This window comes from Moschus berezovskii, chromosome 4 (genome assembly GCF_049115385.1).
Source record: "Moschus berezovskii isolate FMDL1 chromosome 4, NW_MosBer_1.0, whole genome shotgun sequence".
Taxonomy (NCBI): Eukaryota; Metazoa; Chordata; class Mammalia; order Artiodactyla; family Moschidae; genus Moschus; species Moschus berezovskii.
In genome coordinates, this window is record NC_142463.1 from 8,800,306 (window position 1) to 8,820,213 (window position 19,908).

The window sequence follows — 19,908 nt, forward strand, 5'->3', positions numbered from 1 at the left end:
GTTAATCCACTCACAGATGCTGCTCCCTGAGAGTTCTATGAGAGAGGAAGAAAGGCCAAAAGGCTTTAATCCTCCCCAAGTCTGACTCCATTAACTTTGGCAAGACCGTGGCTCCTGGCGTCCAGCACACACAAGAAGTACCCTTCTCTGTTCCTTTCAGTTTGGCCTCCAAAGGAAAGGCAGTTTGGAAAATCACTTTGAGAAAACCATGGGCATTATTGGGAATGCTTCTTAGCTCTTCATGCACCACGTAGTGAATTAGAATAATGGACCTCAAAGCATAGGGAATGGGGGGCTCTGGGGGCTCTGAGAATAGGACAGTGTTTCATTCCCCCCTGCCTCTTCTCAGCCCCCTTGGTCCCTCAGGAATCTCCGAGGCTCAAAGCCCTCCTGAAAGTAAGATTTCATGTGCTTGACTGACTTTCCTGGAGTGTGTGTTTCAGAAGGGAGAATTTCTGATGTGGCTAATTGCAAGTTACTTAGAAATGACTTAGAAAGGTCGGTCTGGGACTCCTTCCAGTAGGGTGTTATGCTCCATGCTAAGGAATCTGAACTTGACCCTGTTAGTGATAAAGAGCCACTGGCAGGAATCTAAGCATGAAGTGATGCTGTCAGATCTGTGTCTTAAGAAGTTCACTCCTGCAGTGGAAAATGAATTGGGATGTGTGTGGTGAGAGGGCTGGAGGGCTGGAGATCCTCTGCAGTGAGACAGTAAGAGGTGAGAGAGCCTGGACCCCCAGCCGTGGGGTTCCCTGAAAAGCGGCAGAGGTGTGGAGGGGAAGGTCAGTGCAGAGAAGGATTTGTAAGGACACAATGACTAAGGATGCTGGGAGCAAAGAGGATGAGGAGTGTTAGATGCCCCTGGCATGTCTGATTTGGCCACCTTGAATGGTGACACTCATCACCGAATTGGGGAGTGCAACAAAAAGAGCAGGTTCTGGAAAAAAGAAAGTGTTAGGTTTGGACATGCCTCATTTGAAGGAAGGGGTTCAGGAGAGTTTGATATAATTGTGGGCCAGATGCTTAGGACAGAGGGAGGGTTGGAGATCAAAGTGTCACTGCAAGCAACAGTTGTCACTCCAAGCAACAGCCCTAGTGGGCTTCCCCAAAGGCTCAGTGGGTAAAGAATCCACCTGCAATGCAGGAGACACAGGAGATGCAGGTTTGATCCCTGGGTCGGGAAGTTCCCCTGGAGAAGGAAATGGCAGCCCACTCCAGGATTCCTGCCTAGGAAATCCCATTGACAGAGGAGCCTCGTGAGCTACAGTCCATGTGGTCACAAAGAGTCAGACATGACTGAGCGACTAAGCACACACAGCAGAGTGGATGAGAAACTCCAAGAGATGCAAGAAGTTCCCAGAGAAGAGGCCATGCTGGACTCTCTGGCATTTAAGGGGAAGATGGAGAGAAAAGCCAGTGGAGAAGGAAGGGGGAAAGAATTATCATCATCTGAGAGGCTGAACAGGAGTCAGGAGCGAGTTGGGGGAGAGTTGTGCCCCCCAAAGGCTCTGCACACCCATGAAGTACTGCTGTGATGTGAACACTGGGGGAGAATCATCACTCCAGCCCAGTCCATCCACAGAAAGACCAACCAAGAGTTGGCCATGACTGAGCATGTGCACATGCACACGTATGTAGAATCTAAAAAGAGTGACATAAAGGAACTTATTTTCAAAACGGAAACAGACTCACAGATGAAGCAAACAGATTTATGGTTACCAAAGGGGAAGCCAGGGGTGGGGGAGGATAAATCCAGAGTTTAGGATTAATAGGCATACACTATTACTTATAAAATAGATAAATAACCAGGTCTTCCTCTCTAGCACAGGAAACTATCAATATGTTCAACAGCGTATAATAACCTATAATGGAAAATAATCTGAAAAGGAATATATATAGATATATGTACATCTGAATCACTTTGAAAATGAAAGTCACTCAGTCGTGTCTGACTCTTTGTGACCCCATGGACTATGTACTCTCCAGGCCAGAATACTGGAGTGGGTAGCTTATCCCTTCTCCAGTGGATCTTCCTGACCCAGGAATCAAACTGGGGTCTCCTGCATTGCAGGCTGATTCTTTACCAACTGAGCTGTCAGGGAAGCCTGGATCACTCTGCTGTACACCTAAACCTAACACGACATTGTAAATCAGCTATTCTTCCATTAAAAAAAAAAGAGAGGAAGAATATGGGAAGGGAATATTTGAAAATCATGGTTAAAACAGGCAAATTTTGTTTCTTTATTCTCTTCTGTATTTGCTAAGATCACTTAAAATGATCATGTGCTATTTTAGCCATCAGATAAGAAGCATGAGAAATTATCTTAGAAATAAGCTTGATTATTGTGGGGAGAGGGAGAAATAGGCTGGGAAAAGGGTGATCAACTGTCTCAGTTTGCCTGGAACTGAGGGGGGTGTCCAAGATACAGGACTCTGGGAGCTGCTGCTGCTGCTGCTGCTAAGTCACTTCAGTCGTGTCCGACTCTGTGTGACCCCATAGACGGAAGCCCACCAGGCTCCCCCGTCCCTGGGATTCTCCAGGCAAGAACACTGGAGTGGGTTGCCATTTCCTTCTCCAATGTGTGAAAGTGAAAAGTGAAAGTGAAGTCACTCAGTTGTGTCCGACCCTTAGCGACCCCACGGACTGCAGCCTACCAGGCTCCTCCATCCATGGGATTTTCTAGGCAAGAGTACTGGAGTGGCTTGCCATTGCCTTCTCCGCTCTGGGAGCTAGGAAATGGGAATGTGCTGGGGAAGCCAGGATAAGCTGGTTCCCCCAGCCGGGAGGCTGAGGTCCACGTAGCACGAAGGGAGGTGGGGCTTCCTGGGGGGCAGTGTTGGGGTAAAGAGGTTCTGAGAATATTTGAAGGCTGAGAGGAGGACACCATGAAACAGAGAGAGGGGTTGAATTTAAAGAAAAGCGAGAACTGCCAGGGTGAGGTCAGGAGGAAAGCAGCCGGGAGAGAGCCATTCACAGGAGACACGTCGGTAACAGGAAGAGAAACGATGTCTCTTCTAAGACAGGAGGGCATGAGTGGAGGGCAGACCAGCTAAAAATAAATTTGCTGATGTGGAGGAAGGAGGTTGAGGGAGTAGGTACCTGAGGGCTGGGAGGTCTGATGAAGCCTAAAAGCCCCCTGAATAGCGGGGCCCCTGAGAACCATGGGTGGCTCCAAGACACATGCTCCCCGTAGTGGGGACCCCACCTCCTGCTGGAGCAGATGGAGACAGGCTCCCACTGGAAGGTCCAGCAGGCCTCCCAGGGGCCATCCACCCCTGAGACCCACCCTGGCCACCTACCTCGGCAGGAGGGCAGTGGGAAGTCCCACGTGGCACTGTTCTCGGAGCCAGCGTGGCAGGTGAGCACAGCGTGGCCCTCCAGGAAGAAGCCGGGGTTGCAGCTGTAGCGGACCTTGTCACCGAGGTTGAAGGTAGAGCCCTGCTGGACGCCGTTGGGCAACCGCCCGGGGTTCCCACATGTGTGGCTGGGGAGAACTGTGAGCAGAAAGAGAGACGCAGCCTGTGAACGGGGCTCCAGCCCTGATCCCCTGCCTCCGAGTGCCACCTCCCTGGGCAACCCTCCTCCCCAAGCCTCCTCTCTTCCCTAGGACAGGACTGTGCCCTCATGGCTGCCTGGCCCCTGAGTACTCACAGGGGTCACATGTTCAAAGGGAGTCCCAAGTGCAATTTATTTCTGAACATCCAGATGTCCTGCCCTTTCCATGAGCAGCCCTGGGTGTGAAGTATGTTTGAAGCTGTGGATCAGTTCAATCAGTTACAGCTGGATCCTGCCTTTGCCATGCAGGGTCACTTTATTTGTTGCTACAAAAGGCTTGCACGTCCTCCTCCAAGCAGCGCAGAGCGCAAACCACAAATGCTTGCCTGAACTGTTTTCCTGGAACTTGTGTCTGGTTGAGCTGATTAAGACTAGATAACACCACCCATTTTCTCACTGGGCATGTGTAAGTGAACACTCCGTGACCATTTGATGTCAGAGGGCTGAAAACCCCACCCTCGGATGGTGCTAAGTGCCCTCAAATATGCAGAGGCCACACATGTGCAGAAGGATGACCACTGAACCTTTATCCAGTCACCTCTCCCCATGCTCCCCCAGCCTCAGACCACCTTGCTTCTCTGGTCTCTATCCCACAAATATCCCGGGTCCTTGCCTTTTAATTAAAAGATGCTTACTCCTTGGAAGAAAAGTTATGACCAACCTAGATAGCATATTAAAAAGCAGAGACATTACTTTGCCAACAAAGGTCCTTCTAGTCAAGGCTATGGTTTTTCCAGTGGTCATGTATGGATGTGAGACTTGGACTATACAGAAAGTTGAGCGCTGAAGAATTGATGCTTTTGAACTGTGGTGTTGGAGAAGACTCTTGGGAGTCCCTTGGACTGCAAGGAGATCCAACCAGTCCATCCTAAAGGAGATCAGTCCTGGGTGTTCATTGGAAGGACTGATGTTGAAGCTGAAACTCCAATACTTTGGCCACCTGATGTGAAGAGCTGACTCATTTGAAAAGACCCTAATGCTGGGAAAGATTGAAGGCGGGAGGAGAAGGGGACGACAGAGAATGAGATGGTTGGATGGCATCACCGACTCAATGGACCTGAGTTTGAGTAAACTCTGGGAGTTGGTGATTGGCAAGAGAAGCCTGGCGTACTGCAGTCCATGTGGTTACAAAGAGTCGGACATGACTGACTGAACTGAACTTGCCTTTGGGAAGGCAGATCCGAGACTTGTTCTCCCATCTCCTCGTTTGGATGCTTTGTGACTAAACCCTCTCTTTGCTGCAAACATCTCAGCGCTGTGGCTTGCTGTGCGTTGGGCAAAACGAACCTGGTTCAGTAACGAGTCTATCCCATCACTTGAGATGCCCCAGGGAAATCACTTTCATCTCTTGGGGTTGAGTGCTCTGATCTCAGACTCCACAGCCCTTCCCACTGAACACCGTGGAAGGGACACAGACAGTGGCACCAAGTAGGTGCTCATTAAATCCGATGTCCTTTCTTTTACACGCATCTGCCCTGGCAGCCAGAAGAGGACTTTGGCCCCGTGGGTTTAGGGGAGTTGAAGGGGTAATTAGTGCTGGAAAGAGGCAGTGAGGTAGGGAGACAAGAAGCTGAGTTCTGATCGGACTGACCCGTCTCAAGGGGAGAATGGGGAGCCGGAGAATACCACATACAGTGCCACCTGAGTCAGAGCAGTAACGGCCAGCTGCCAATGTGCGTTCATTATGCAGAGGAAATAGTCTTGCTGAGGGTGCTAGAGCATCAGGACTGCCGATCAGGAGGGAGAAAGGGGGCGCGCATCACCTCTGTGCCCGAGTCACTTGTTCACTCTGACCCAGCTCCCCCTACCCTGTGCCTTTCTTCCTCGAGTTGCAACTGCCTGTGCCCAGAAGGTCTCACCTCTCACCATTCCACACCTCCCCATAAGGTGAAGACAAGTGGTCACAGCTGCATCCAGACTGCCACCCAAGTGCATGCATGCATGCTCAGTTGCTAAGCCATGTCCAACTCTTTGCAACCCTGTGGATTGTAGCCCTCCAGGCTCCCCTGTCCATGGGATTCTCCAGGCAAGAATACTAGAGTGGGTTGCCATTTCCTCCTCCAGGGGATCTTCCCAACGCAAGGATCAAACCCACGTCTCCTGCATCTCCTGCATTGCCAGGAGGATTCTTTAGCACTGCACCACCTGGGAAAACTTGCCATCAAAGTACTTCTCCGTTACTTCATCTGATGATGGTTTATGGATACCAGCCCTGAGAGGCCATAGAGAAAGACCGTGGAAAGTACAGGCCTAACAGCCTCAGTGCTTGGGTTCACATCCCTCCCTGGTGGCTTACTACCTGTGGGACCCTGAGCAAGTCTCTTCACCTCTCTGGGCCTCAGTTTCCTCCATTGTAAGAGGCAGTTCACAACAGTACCTTCCTCTGGAGTTGTTGTGACAATTAAATAAGTGGAGGTATATAAAGCGCTTAGAGCCTGGATACAGAGAGTACCACACAGGAGAATCTGAGTTCCCAGTGCAGTGGGACATGCGTATCTTTAAAGGTATACTAAGTCCTTTATAGTGAGATAGGAACCAGGCAGGGTCCAAACCCAGTGGGGGTTAGTCAGAGCCAGCTCCCTGGAAGAAGAGATGTTTATGCTGAACCTTGTGAGATTAGTAAGAATTAGCTAGGTCCAAGAATGTTCCAGGCAGAGGAAATACCATGTGGAAAGACCCTGAGGCCAGAGACACCTAAGAGTTCAGGGAGCCCGAAGTAAGAGGGGAGGGGTGACAATGATGAGAAATAAAGAAATGGAGATGACCAGGCTGGATTCTAGAAAGCTTCCCTGGTCCTTGATGCACCCTCTTCCAGCCCATATTGCCATTTTTCAGGACCATCTCAGCCATCCACACTGATCTCAGAGCCCTCAGCAAGAAGGCTTTCCCTCTGCCCTCTCCTCTCCTCCCTTCTTGTGGAAGGAAAGGGCAGACTTTGGTTCTAGCTTAATCTGGTCTGAAGCCAGGTGCTGTCACTGTCTTATTCCCTGGCCTTGAGTCATGTGACCTCACTGAGCCTTACTTTCCTCAACTGAAAGAGGACAGCAATATCTAGGGGTTGACCAGGTTACTGATCATAACCAATGCATGGCTGGCACAGTGCCCAGCACAGAGTAGGTGCTCAAAAACGGCAGATGTTGCCCTCCCATTGTGCTGTAGGGCTATGCAGTCCCTGTGAGCCTAACACAGTGTCTGGTACTTGTAGGGATATATTTGAGTGTTCATTAATTAGTTGTTTGAAAGAATTCCTCACTGATGCATTAATTCCTTCACGCAATGAAAATGTACTGTGGGCCTGCTGCACTCTACGCCGGTAACAGAGCAGTGAACTGGACGAAAGGGTCTCTGCCCCTTAAATGGCTTATGTTTTTGTGGGAGAAGTATCTTAAGGGCTAAAGAGCTCTTCTCTACCTATTTTCTACCTCTGACAAGCGAGATAACCCAGACAAAAGGATTGACCTCATCATCCTATTAGCCTAGCCAAGAATGTAGTCTTTGGGCTGCTGGATACCTTAGCATTTTCCATGATCCCATGCTGCTGGCTTCCTTGGCATTTCCCATAATCCCTTGCTGCCGGCTTCCTTGGCATTTCCCATAATCCCAAGTTGCTGGCTACAGCGGAGGCAGAGACTGTGATGTGAGTGTTTGTGAGTGTTGGGGGTGCAAGGGGTGGGTCAGGTAAACATTTGGAGGAGAAAGCAAGCTAAGATTAGGGGAGGGACCCAACCTGGGGAAATGGGCTAAGAACTGGTGTAGAACTAACGTTTCATTTTCCACAACGAGATGCAAAAACCCAATTTAATTAAATTAGTAATGTCAAATTTTTAATGAACCTACTTCTGCTTTGGGCTTTCTTCCTTTGAAATTAATGACTGGAACATCACTATAAATAAATTCCGCTTCTTTTTAAAAAGTCACTCTCAGATGCTCACTGCTCTTTACTTAATGAGCTGTTCACAATCAGACCACTCTGACCTGGCACCTCCACTGGGACTTGCGTGTGATGAGTGGGGGACTCATTTCCAACCCCACCTCCTTTTTTCACTTGAGCTTTGCTGTGAGGCCGCACAAGGCGTGAAGAGAGGGCAGGTGTTGGTCTCAGAGAGGCCTGGATTCAAGCCTCAGCTCACCCACCTCCAGCTGAGTGACCCTGAGCCATAAATGCTACCTCTCCGGGCTTCATCATTTGGTTATTCATCTGAAAGTAAGGTTCTTTCTTTTTCTTCCTCTAGAGTGAAGGGGTGGACTGTATTAACTTCCCAGGGCTTCTACAAAAAAGTGCCACAAACTGGGTGACTTAAAACAACAGATACTTATTGTCTCACAACTACAGAGGCTGGAAGTCCAAAATCAAGGTGTCGGCAGGGTCATGATCCCTCTGTAACTTGTAGGGGAATCCCCTTAGCTTCTGGTCTTTATCTAGAAAACTTTAACGTTCCTTGACTTGTCCATGCTTCCATCCAACCCTTCACCTTCACTGGGCATTTTCCCTTTGTTTCCCTGTGTCCAAATTTCACCTTGTTAAAAGGACACCAACAATACTGGATTAGGACACACTCCAATGGCCTCATCTTAACTCCATCATCTGCAAAGGCCCTATCTCCAAAGAGGGTCATATCCACAGGTCCTGGGCTTAGGTCTTCAGCATCTCTTTGAAGTGAGTGTGAAAGTCATTCAGTCGTGTCTGACTCTTTCTGACCCCATGGACTACACAGTCCATGGAATTCTCCAGGCCAGAATACTGGAGTAGGTAGCCTTTTCCTTCTCCAGGGGATCTTCCCAACCCAGGGATTGAATCCTGGTCTCCTGCATTGCAGGTGGATTCTTTACCAGCTGAGCCACAAGGGAAACCCAAGAATACTGGGGTGGGTAGCCTATCCGTTCTCCAGCGAATCTTCTCAAACCAGGAATAGAACCAGGGTCTCCTGAATTGCAGGTGGATTCTTTACCAACTGAGCTATCAGCTCAGTCGTGTCCGACTCTCTGCGACCCCATGAATCAGGGAAGTCCCTAATTTCTTTCAGGGGGACACAATTCAACTCATAACAGGGCTGATGTACAGATGAAAAAAAGCTAGATTTATAAGGCTATGATTTTTCCAGTGGTCATGTATGGATGTGAGAGTCAGACTGTGAAGAAAGCTGATCACCGAAGAATTGATGCTTTTGAACTGTGGTGCTGGAGAAGACTCTTGAGAGTCCCTTGGACTGCAAGGAGATCCAACCATTCCATCCTAAAGGAGATCAGTCCTGGGTGTTCATTGGAAGGACTGATGCTGAAGCTGAAACTCCAATACTTTGGTCACCTCATGCGATGAGTTGACTCACTGGAAAAGACTCTGATGCTGGGAGGGATTGGGGGTGGGAGGAGATGGGGACAACAGAGAATGAGATGGCTGGATGTCATCACCGACTCGATGGACGTGAGTTTGAGTGAACTTCGGGAGTTGGTTATGGACAGGGAGGCCTGGTGTGCTGTGATTCATGGGGTCGCAAAGAGTCAGACACGACTGAGCGACTGAACTGAACTGAACTGAGTTCCTGTTATGTTTTGGGCCCAAGGCTATACATTTATTTTACTTAATCCTCAGAACAGTCATGTGTGATGTCATTGTCCTAATTTTACAGATGAGAAAGTAAAGCAAACGGAGGCACAGAGAGCGTAAGCAGCTCCCCTGAGGCCGCAGGGCAGGGGGCCGGCCGGGACAGCTTGCGAGTCTAGATCTTGCTGGCACCATCATCCAGCACCCTCCATCCTGGAATACAGTACTGCTTTTGACAGAGACAGCACCCAGTACACAGTGGGTGCTTAATGACCAAGAGTTCCCTTCCTCCCTTCATTATTCTAGACCCTGAGACAAAATGAACGGTGATTACCTGACTGTCCAGATTTAATGGTCTGTCTTTTCTTCTCCAGTCTGATTTGCCAATCTTGTACTTTTTAATAATGTCAAGGGCAACATTTAAAGTGTGGTCTTTTGTAATGTGTCTGATGCACAACTTGCTGGACAGACAGAGATTGGAGATAAGCCACAAAGCCAGACTTTCTAAAGCACAGTGTTCTTTGATTTTTGGATTTTGCCCGTGTGTTTTTTTTTGGCACAGATATTATAACTGTTCATGCTCTCCTGTCTATAAAACTTCCCTTTGATTGCTTACAAAATGAAGAGTGGGATATTTACATCCAAGGCAGCTGAGAACAGTATTATTAAAGCTGTGCCTGACATTGAACAATTCCATTGTAGATTAGCTGTGGGGAATTTTGTCCCTTCTACAAAGCCAGGCTCCTGCCAATCAACATGATATTCCCAGTGATTGTATGACAATGAATCTCCTTTGTGGTTGGAGTGCAGCAAAAGCTACATCATGCCTTCTTTTATTTTTAATTTGAGACTTTAGTTGCCATATTATAATGAAGAGTCGTTTATGCTCTCTGGACAAGCACCCTCCATATGTTTGATTCCTTATCTTGCATCAAGTAACTTGTTTGATCTTCATGGCCATACGGTTGATACAAACTGACAGGATGGCTGGGAGAAAGGGTGCAGGAAGAAGGACTGCTTCTTCCACAGCCCTCAGCATGGACAGGGGAGATGGTGTTGGATGTGTGTGTCTGTGTTTGATTTGAAGTGCAGTGGGTATGGACAGGGAAGATGGTGTGTGCGTGCGTGTGTGTATGTGTGAGACAGAAAGACTTGAGGGGCAGTGGGCACGGACATGGGAGGAAAGAATAAGACCCATTACCTTTGGATGCCTATGCTAGGCACGGCACTTCTTCATCTCACATTATATCTTAACTAACATTTACAACCCCCTTGCTTTCAGCTGTTTGGCTTAGTAAACACAACTGCACACTTACTATGCGTCATCCTCATTGTCAAGTGCTTTGGATATATTTCCATCCCAAAGAATTGTCTGTACTTGTCTCCACTTCCATCTACATCTGATACAGTATGTAGTTGATGCACTGTTTATTGTTTGTCTCACTCTGCTACAGCATAAGCTCCATGAAGACAGATATCTTTTTAATCTGTTTATTCCCTTTTGGATCCTAGTTCCTTGAACAGCGCCTGATGTATAATGATACCTTGATCAAAGTTTACTGAGTGACTTAATGATCTTATTGAATCTTCCCAATAAACCACTGAGAGAAGGGCTATTATCCCTTGTTGACATGAGTATGATGGCCAGAGAGGCTGGAGCACATTACCCGAGACCCCATAGCACACTGGGGGTGGAGCTGGGTGTCCACAGCAGTGCCTGGCTGCTGAGCCCATTACTTTGACCTGTGCTAGGCTGTGCTTGCACTAATCATTCCACATGGAGTTCATGGTAACTGGTGTACCTTGAAGCACCCTCATAGGAGATTCACACTCATTCTCCTCATGGGAATGACTTGGTGTGAAAACCAGGCAAGTCAATCCCTAGCCTGTTCAGTGTGAGTCACTCATTTATGTCCGATTCTTTTGTGACCCCATGGATGCAGGCTCCCCTGTCCACGGGATTCTCCAAGCAAGAATCGTGGAGTGGGTGGCCATTCCCTTCTCCAGGGGATCCCCCCAGTCCAGGGCTCAAAACTGGGTCTCCTGCATTGCATGTGGATCCTTTACTGTCTGAACTACCAGGGAGCCTGGTCCTGTACATTTCCTGCTGCCTGTCAATCAAATGAAGGCAGGGGTGCCAGGACCTCAGATGGGGTATGCCACTCACGAGTCCACAGGGCCCTGTCCTGCCAAGTCTCTTCCTGCCCAGCATCTGGCATAACTTCTCCACTGTGAGCCTTTCTCTCGGTTCATGTTTGCAGTGTTGCAACCTCCAGCATCAGGAGCACATGGGGAGTTTTATAAAAATACCAGCGCCAAGACCCGTCCCCACACCTACTGAATTGGAATTTCAGAGGAAGAGCCCAAGCTCCTCTGGGTGACTGGAGAGCAGAGCTGAAAGTGAGAACCACTTGCGGTAACCTATTCATGTAGGTTTTTCCATTAGCCCTGTTGGGTTCTCTCTCTGAGCTGTGAACTGTTCAATTTCCAGCACCTTTTTTTATGACTGGGCTTTGACTTCTGGGAGCAGCAAGCCTGGCTTCTCCCCGGGACATCGCTGTCCTCCATAAATCACACTTGCCCTCTCTTTTCTTCTCATTTGAGGATCCTCATCATCTCTTCCCTGGGCTTCTGCACCCAAATCTGATCGCCCTGCCGCTAGCCCTGCCCCCTCCAATGCATTGTCTGCACTGATGCTGCAGTAAGCTTTCTAGAATGGCAAATTCACCATGGCCCTGCTCTGTTTACCCTTTCGGAGCACACGTGCCCAAGGTGGGTTCCCTGCCACCAAGAGACACAGGCAAATGCAGGTCCTCTAACCTTTTGCATGATGAATGTAAGAATAAAAAATGATTTTAAAACATCAAAATCAGTAAAAGGAAAGAAAACCATGAGAACCCTCCTATTGCTGTCAGAACAAATCAAATCTTAGGCTCAGGCAGCCCCCTCCTTCTACAATCTGACCCCTGCTGACATTTTCTACCTTATCTTCTGCTCCCCTAATCTTGCTCCCCTCCACTTCCTCTGTGAAGCCCTCCTTGATACCCTTAGGGTCTTGTCTAAACTGGGAAACTCCAGAAAAAGACATCCTGATAGAATATAAATTCAGGTTTAATGTCATTGGCAACCAGCTCCCAGAATCCTGGAACTCCCAGCCCATTAACTGCACAGGCTCGTTCTGGTCATTTGGTTAATTTTGCAATCTCACAGGCCCACATTTCACATGATTGGATTTTTTGGACCCACTTACAGAATTAAGTCGGGGTTTTACTTGCACTCCAATTCCTGCACTTGTCATACGACATTACAATTCAATCATTCATTAATTTACAACACCCTGGCTTCCAAACGGGAGCGAAGCCTGCCTGTAATTGTTTGTTTAGGTGTCTATTTTCATCTCTGGACTTCCCTGAGGGGCAGGAATGACGCATTCTTTATTTATCTAGTGTTTGATTTAATGCCTGGCAGGAAGGGAGTACCCTAATGGAATGTGTTGAATATATATATAATGTAATGTAATGTATACTATGTGCATACAAAGTGTGCATTATATATAGGGAGCAACAAAGTAAAGCAAAGCAAAGGGTTGGCACACTTTTTCTGTAAAGAGCCAGGGAGAAAACACTTCTGGCCTTGCCTAATGGTCTCTGACCCAATGATTCAGCTTTTTTTCACTGTGCTACAAAAGCAGCTGTAGACAGTACCTGATCCAACCAAGCTTTACTTATACAACAGGCCCCCAGCCCATGGGCCACAGTCTGGTAGCCGCGAACCTGTGTTTATTCCGTTACAGTCTCAGGAACCTCCTCTCATCTCCCACAACTGAGAAGGAAAACTAAGAAAAGATCAGTTTTGCTGGGAGTCCACGATGGGAAGGGGCTGTGAGGGGAGCAGGCTGTAGGTGAGAGGCCTCGGCAGAGATGACTGGCAGGAAGAGGGCAGAGAGGACAGAACAGGCAGTTCGCACCTGAGGACTGAGGCCAAAATCACGTTTCCCTTCTCCATCAGTGTGGCGCTGGGCAAGGCGGGCACTGTGCTGGCTATGGGACAAGGCTTCTGTGTGTGTTCAGTCACCACTCTTTCCCATTAAAATAGAATTCATGTTAGGCGCAGAGCTACTCTTCAGGTTGGTATTATGAACCTTCTCTAACCTTGTTAGAGAGCTGAAGGTCATGCAGCTAGTTGCAATAATAATAACAGTCACCTTTTGGGTGTTTAATATGAGCTGGGCACTCTGCTCAGTACTTTACCTGGCTCTTCTATTTCATCTTACCTGTCATGAGGGGCTCTGACTGTTCCCTTCTGGGGGACAGGGGAATGAGGAACAATGGGGCTATTTTGACTCAGTGTCATGTGGCTGGTTGGCACCAGGGCAGGGGGTTGAAACTTGAGCCCTTTGACCTCAGCGTGTGTGTGTGTGTGTACTAAGTCACTTCAGTCATGTCTGACTCTTTGTGATCCTATGGACTCTATACCGTCATGCTCCTCTATCCACGAGATTCTCCAGGCAAGCATACTGGACTGAGTTGCCACGCCCTCCTCCAGGGGATCTTCCTAACCCAGGGGTTGAACCCGTGTCTCTTACGTCTACCTGCACTGGCAGGCAGGTTCTCCACCACTAGCACCACCTGGGAAGTCCTTGACCTCAGCACCTGTGCCCTAATCAGGCTGCAACATTGATCTTCAAGACCCATGTTTGTTTCACTGTGTTTGTTTCCAGCATGAGGCAGTGCTCTGGACACCTGCACAGTTCTTCTCCTTGCCAGGCCTAGAGCACGCCTGACCTGCACCCAGTCAGACCCCTCAGCGGCCCCACCACCCATCACTACCTGGGGCTTCACAGACATCCCTCATCCCACCAGCAGGGGTTGCAGAGGGGCTGTCAGTCGGAAGTCTCCTGGACGCTTCATAACCATGAGGCCCCATGGCCTCCTGTTTCACCTGAGACTCTTTAGAAGCAACACCAAAAAGGTTACATCCTAGGCCCCAGAATAGAGTTGCCAGTTAAAATCCAGGACACCCAGTTAAATTTGAATTTCAGAGAAACTCACAAATATTTTTTTAAAGTATAAGTATATCCCATGCAACATGTGGGATATACTTATACTAAAATCTGTTTGAAATTCAAATTTAACTGGGCATCCTGGATTGTAATGTGCCAGTTTTATCAACTCTGCCCCAGAGAGGAGTCTTCTCTCCATCAATGACTTTAGCTTCTTAAGGAACTGGGGGTTTCTCTGGAGAAAAAGGGATGAGGACAGGAGAGAGATAGCCTGGCTTTAAGGAACTCGATATTGAACCAGAAGAGGGGTTGCAGAGGGGGACATTCAGAGACCCCCCAAGGTGGGGCCTGTGGAGGTTTAGGTACAGCAGGATTACAGGGGAGGAGTGAGCTCTGCGGCTTTCCTCCTTCCCATAATCACTCTCTAACAGAAGTTCTGAGTCTTATTCTGTACCCACTTGTCCCTCTCCTGTTTCAGGAGACTATGGCATGCCTTAGCCTCTCTGATAACAACTTTAGGCTGGCACAGGGTCCCCTGCGATGCAGCCTCTGTTGACCTTTGCTGTCTGAACCCCATTGTTCCCTCTTCAGCCTGCCCTGCCTCATCACACCCCAGCACCGGATGCTCCACCTTGTCTAAACAGAGCAATGCACACGGCATCAGTGGTACCCTATGGGGAAACATGCCAAAATACTATCTGTGTTAGGCTTAGAATAGCCAACTATGCAATTTGGGGTCAAATTTGATTAATTGCAGAATGATGCCTAGAAATGTTTCCCAAAGTATATTCCATGAAACACAGGCTGAGAAATAAATTCCGTGAGAAGAGCATTCAACTTTGGGAAATGCTACAGAAATTCTCTCCTCTGGAAGAAACCAGTGCTTACGCGTTTATCTCAGAGGTGCTGCAGGAGAGAAACCCGTTTAACCTTGCTTTAACCAGATTCTCCACAAATTTGACAACTGAATCTCTCCCCTCTTCCTTTTCTTTTTCTCTCAGAAATACCTGTTAGCTTCCGAATTGTTCTGTGGAATACACTTTGGGAATTGCAAGGTTCTAGATAAGATAAACCTGAGTTGCTTTGCTTTCCTTATTCATCATTATCATCACAGAACAACAGCAATGATGCGTGACATTTATGCAGCCCTTTCCTGGTTATTACACACAGTTTTTACAAACACGACCTCCCACTGACACCTCCAAACTTACATTTTCTGTGGATTAGGATGGTCACTAGATTTGGGGATTGGGATCATTTCTTACCAAAGAAGTCACCATCAATTCCAGTTGAGAGCAGCTTTTGTTCATGTGTGCATGCTCAGTCACTAAGTCGTGTCAGACTCTTGCAGTGCCATGGACTGTAGCCCGTCAGGCTCCTCTGTCCATGGGATTCTCCAAGCAAGCATACTGGAGTGGGTTGCCATTGCCTTCTCCAAGGGATCTTCCCGACCCAGGGATCGAACCATGTCTCCTGCACTGGCAGGTGGATTCTTTACCCCTGAGCCACCTGGGAAGTCCACAGCCTATGTTACAGAAGCGCAAAGGCATAGGTTCATCCTTTTCATCTGATAACTTTTATAGCAGGGCACGGTCTACTTGGCTGGGGAAGAATGACCCCTGACCTGCTGGGACCAGACTTCCAGAGGTCTGTGGCCAGGGCCAGCCAAGTTTGGTCTTCATCTGTGTCCAGCTACAGATAGGAAGTCATGAATGCTGAACCAATCCTAGCAAAGGGGCTAGAAGAGAAGGCAGTGACCTGGTTCAGCTGGGGGTCCTGTGGTGAGGCTGGGACTTCTAACCCTGGTTGAGGCGACCGATACAAAAGCTTACCCTATCTCAGGCTGGGGCTGCCCCTGGCTCCATAACTGGCTTTGCTTTCTCTTTAACTGCCCCCCAGACTCTAAAGCCCCCTCCAAGTCTGGGCCTTAGCCCTCTATATCCTACCAGCCAGCAGGAAGTGCTGTGCATCATTTGGGATGTCCATGGTAATATCCTGCCTGCCAACTCCAGCCCTGTGGACACGGAATCCTGGAGCCCTGTCCAGGGCCAGGAAGCCCCAGCATACCTTGCATCCCATGGGAAGAAGCACAATATTCTAAAGGCTCCAGACCCCTCAGCTTCCCACTCTCTAAGAAGAACTAGACAGAGGTGCCTGAGGAGGAACTGGGGCCTGTGGAGGCTTCCAGCCACTCACCCATTTCTTGTACCTTCTGAAAGGATGGGAGAGTCGGTGACTACAAAGGACCCTGTAGTAAAAGCTGCCTCTGAGTCCCAGTGGGAGCGCTGTAAATCTCCTGCATCAGTAGCACCGTCACTTACTGACCCGCGCATGGACTGACTCTGTGTTGAATCCTGTCCCACTCAATCCCCCTCACAGCACTGTGAAGCGGGTACTACCCGTCTCACAGATAATAAAATGAGGCTCAGAGAAGGTAAGCCGCTCCATCCACACGACTAGAACTGGCGGAGCGGGGGTGTCCGCCCAGTGGGCTGATGCGTGCACCTTCTTCCACAGCTACTGCATTCCAGCGAAGAGGCAGAGGCAGGGCTGTGAGATGGACCTGCAGGTCCATCAGTGGGGCCACGAATGGTGCCTGGGGAGCATTTTGCAGCTTGAGAACCAGGAATGGGGCGGGAAAGGGAGACTTGCTTGTCTGTTTGTCTGTCTGTTCTTACTCATCTCTGAAGCCCAGCGACCTCTCCAAAGGCCTCATGGAGGCCCCAGTGCAGAGAGGGATCCTCAGTCCTGGTCCTCCAGGGTCAGGAGGTGAGAGGGCGGACAGGGTCTTCCGGGGGCAGCTCCTTACTTGGGGGGTCCCACACTCTGTCGCATGGAAACAGACACAACAACATACTTTCACAGCCCAGGGGCGCAAGTCTGTCCATGCAGATACTCACCTTTCCACACACACATCCACACGTGTACACACACGAGTACATTCTCATACACAAACATGCATGTCTAAAACCTGACCTCCAGAATGCACCTGTCTGAGCGCTTGTGTTCACACGTATAACAACAGACACAACGCCTTCTCCCACACACACCAGTGAACAATCCCTGTTTCTATAGCAAAATAATGATCCCCTTCCGATTAGCCTCTTCTGGGCTAAAGAACCTCCGTCCAGAGTTCATCAGGGACTCTATCTATCAGATCTAGTCCCCTGGAGAAAAGGAAATATATAAGCATCTGAATGCAGAGTTCCAAAGAATAGCAAGGAGAGATAAGAAAGCCTTCCTCAGTGATCAATGCAAAGAAACAGAGGAAAACAACAGAATGGGAAAAACAAGAGATCTCTTCAAGAAAATTAGAGATTCCAAGGGAACATTTCATGCAAAGATGGGCTCGATAAAGGACAGAAATGGTACGGACCTAACAGAAGCAGAAGATATTAAGAAGAGGTGGCAAGAATACACAGAAGAACTGTACAAAAAAGATCTTCATGACCAAGATAATCACTATAACGTGATCACTGACCTAGAGCCAGACATCTTGGAATGTGAAGTCAAGTGGGCCTTAGAAAGCATCACTACGAACAAAGCTAGTGGAGGTGATGGAATTCCAGTGGAGCTATTTCAAATCCTGAAAGATGATGCTGTGAAAGTGCTGCACTCAATATGCCAGCAAATTTGGAAAACTCAGCAGTGGCCACAGGACTGGAAAAGGTCAGTCTTCATTCCAATCCCAAAGAAAGGCAATGCCAAAGAATGCTCAAACTACCGCACAATTGCACTCATCTCACACGCTAGTAAAGTCATGCACAAAATTCTCCAAGCCAGGCTTCAGCAATATGTGAACCGTGAACTCCCAGATGTTCAAGCAGGTTTTAGAAAAGGCAGAGGCACCAGAGATCAAATTGCCAACATCCGCTGGATCATGGAGAAAGCAAGAGAGTTCCAGAAAAACATCTATTTCTGCTTCATTGACTATGCCAAAGCCTTTGACTGTGTGGATCACAATAAACTGTGGAACATTCTGAAAGAGATGGGAATCCCAGACCACCTGACCTGCCTCTTGAGAAACCTGTATGCAGGTCAGGAAGCAACAGTCAGAACTGTACATGGAACAACAGACTGGTTCCAAATAGGAAAAGGAGTGCGTCAAGGCTGTATATTGTCACCTTGCTTATTTAACTTATATGCAGAGTACATCATGAGGAACGCTGGGCTGGAAGAAGCACAAGCTGGAATCAAGATTGCTGGGAGAAATATCAATAACCTCAGATATGCAGATGACACTACCCTTATGGCAGAAAGTGAAGAGGAACTCAAAAGCCTCTTGATGAAAGTGAAAGAGGAGAGTGAAAAGGTTGGCTTGAAGCTCAACATTCAGAAAACAAAGATCATGGCATCTGGTCCCATCACTTCATGGGAAATAGATGGAAAAACAGTGGAAACAGTGTCAGCCTTTATTTTTTTGGGCTCCAAAATCACCGCGGATGCTGATTGCAGCCATGAAATTAAAAGACGCTTACTCCTTGGAAGGAAAGTTATGACCAACCTTGATAATATATTAAAAAGCAGAGACATTACTTTGCCAACAAAGGTCCATCTAGTCAAGACTATGGTTTTTCCCGTGGTCATGTATGGATGTGAGAGTTGGACTGTGAAGAAGGCTGATCGCTGAAGAATTGATGCTTTTGAACTGTGGTGCTGGAGAAGACTCTTGAGAGTCTCTTGTACCGCAAGGAGATCCAACCAGTCCATTCTAAGGGAGATCGATCCTGGGTGTTCATTGGAGGGACTGATGCTGAAGCTGAAACTCCAATACTTCGGCCATCTCATGCGACGAGTTGACTCACTGGAAAAGACTCTGATGCTGGGAAAGGTTGGGGGCGGGAGCAGAAGGGGATGACCGAGAATGAGATGGCTGGATGGCATCACCAACTTGATGGACATGAGTTTGAGTGAGCTCCGGGAGTTGGTGATGGACAGGGAGGCCTGGCGTGCTGTGATTCATGGGGTCGCAGAGAGTCAGACACGACTGAGCGACTGAACTGAACTGAACTGGGCTAAAGAACCTCTTTCCCCCATGTCCCCTTCTACACCCAGAGCTCCTCTTGGAAGCCTGGGTCACCCTCCCTCCCTCTCAGGGGCCTAGCCGGCCCCTGCGTTTAAGCTCGCATCACCCTGGGCACAGTATGGAACCCGGGGGTGGGGGTGGGTGCGGATCTCACCCTGCAGGTGCTTCAGGCAGCTGCTGGCTCAGGCTGTGGTCTAGGAGGGGCGCAGCAAGGCCTGTCAGCATCTGGGAGGCACCACACATCGTGTCTCAGAGAAGGGCTCTGGCATCCCGCAGCCGTGGGTTTGAATTCACCTGTGCCTCTCCTAGCAGGGGGTTAGAGGTTGTGACAGAGGAGACGGCACGGTGCACTGGTTAGCAGAGAGGACTCTGGAGACAGATGGCCTGGGTTCAAACCCCAGCTCTGCTGTCTCACAAGCAAGTCACCTCTGCTCTTGCACCTCAGTTTCCTCACCATTAGAAGGGGCTCATCACAGCACCCAGTTCAGAGAGCTGTGGAGAGGCTGAGATCAACCAGCCAAGGGCTTACCTCAGAGTCTGGCACACAGTACCTGTTGGATACTTTTGGGAAAGTCATTATATATTCGTGGACTTCTGCGGTGGTTCAGACGGTAAAGAATCTGCCTGCCACACAGGAGACCCGGGTTTGATTCCTGGGCCGGGAAGATCCCCTAGAGAAGGGAATGGCTACCACTCCGATATTCTTGCCTGCGAACCACCATGGACAGAGGTGCCTGGAATGCTGCAGTCCATGGGGTTCCAAAGAGTCGGACACGACTGAG

General features: G+C 48.8%; 1 protein-coding gene across 1 annotated transcript in view; it reads right to left on the reverse strand.

The window, feature by feature from the left end:
* Positions 1-19,908, reverse strand: part of CSMD2 (CUB and Sushi multiple domains 2) — a 695,284-nt gene that overhangs the window by 438,979 nt on the left and 236,397 nt on the right. Inside the window, exon 4 of the mRNA XM_088835123.1 lies at positions 3,301-3,495. Coding sequence (XP_088691249.1) covers positions 3,301-3,495 — 195 coding nt within the window. The remainder of the gene's footprint in view (positions 1-3,300; positions 3,496-19,908) is intronic.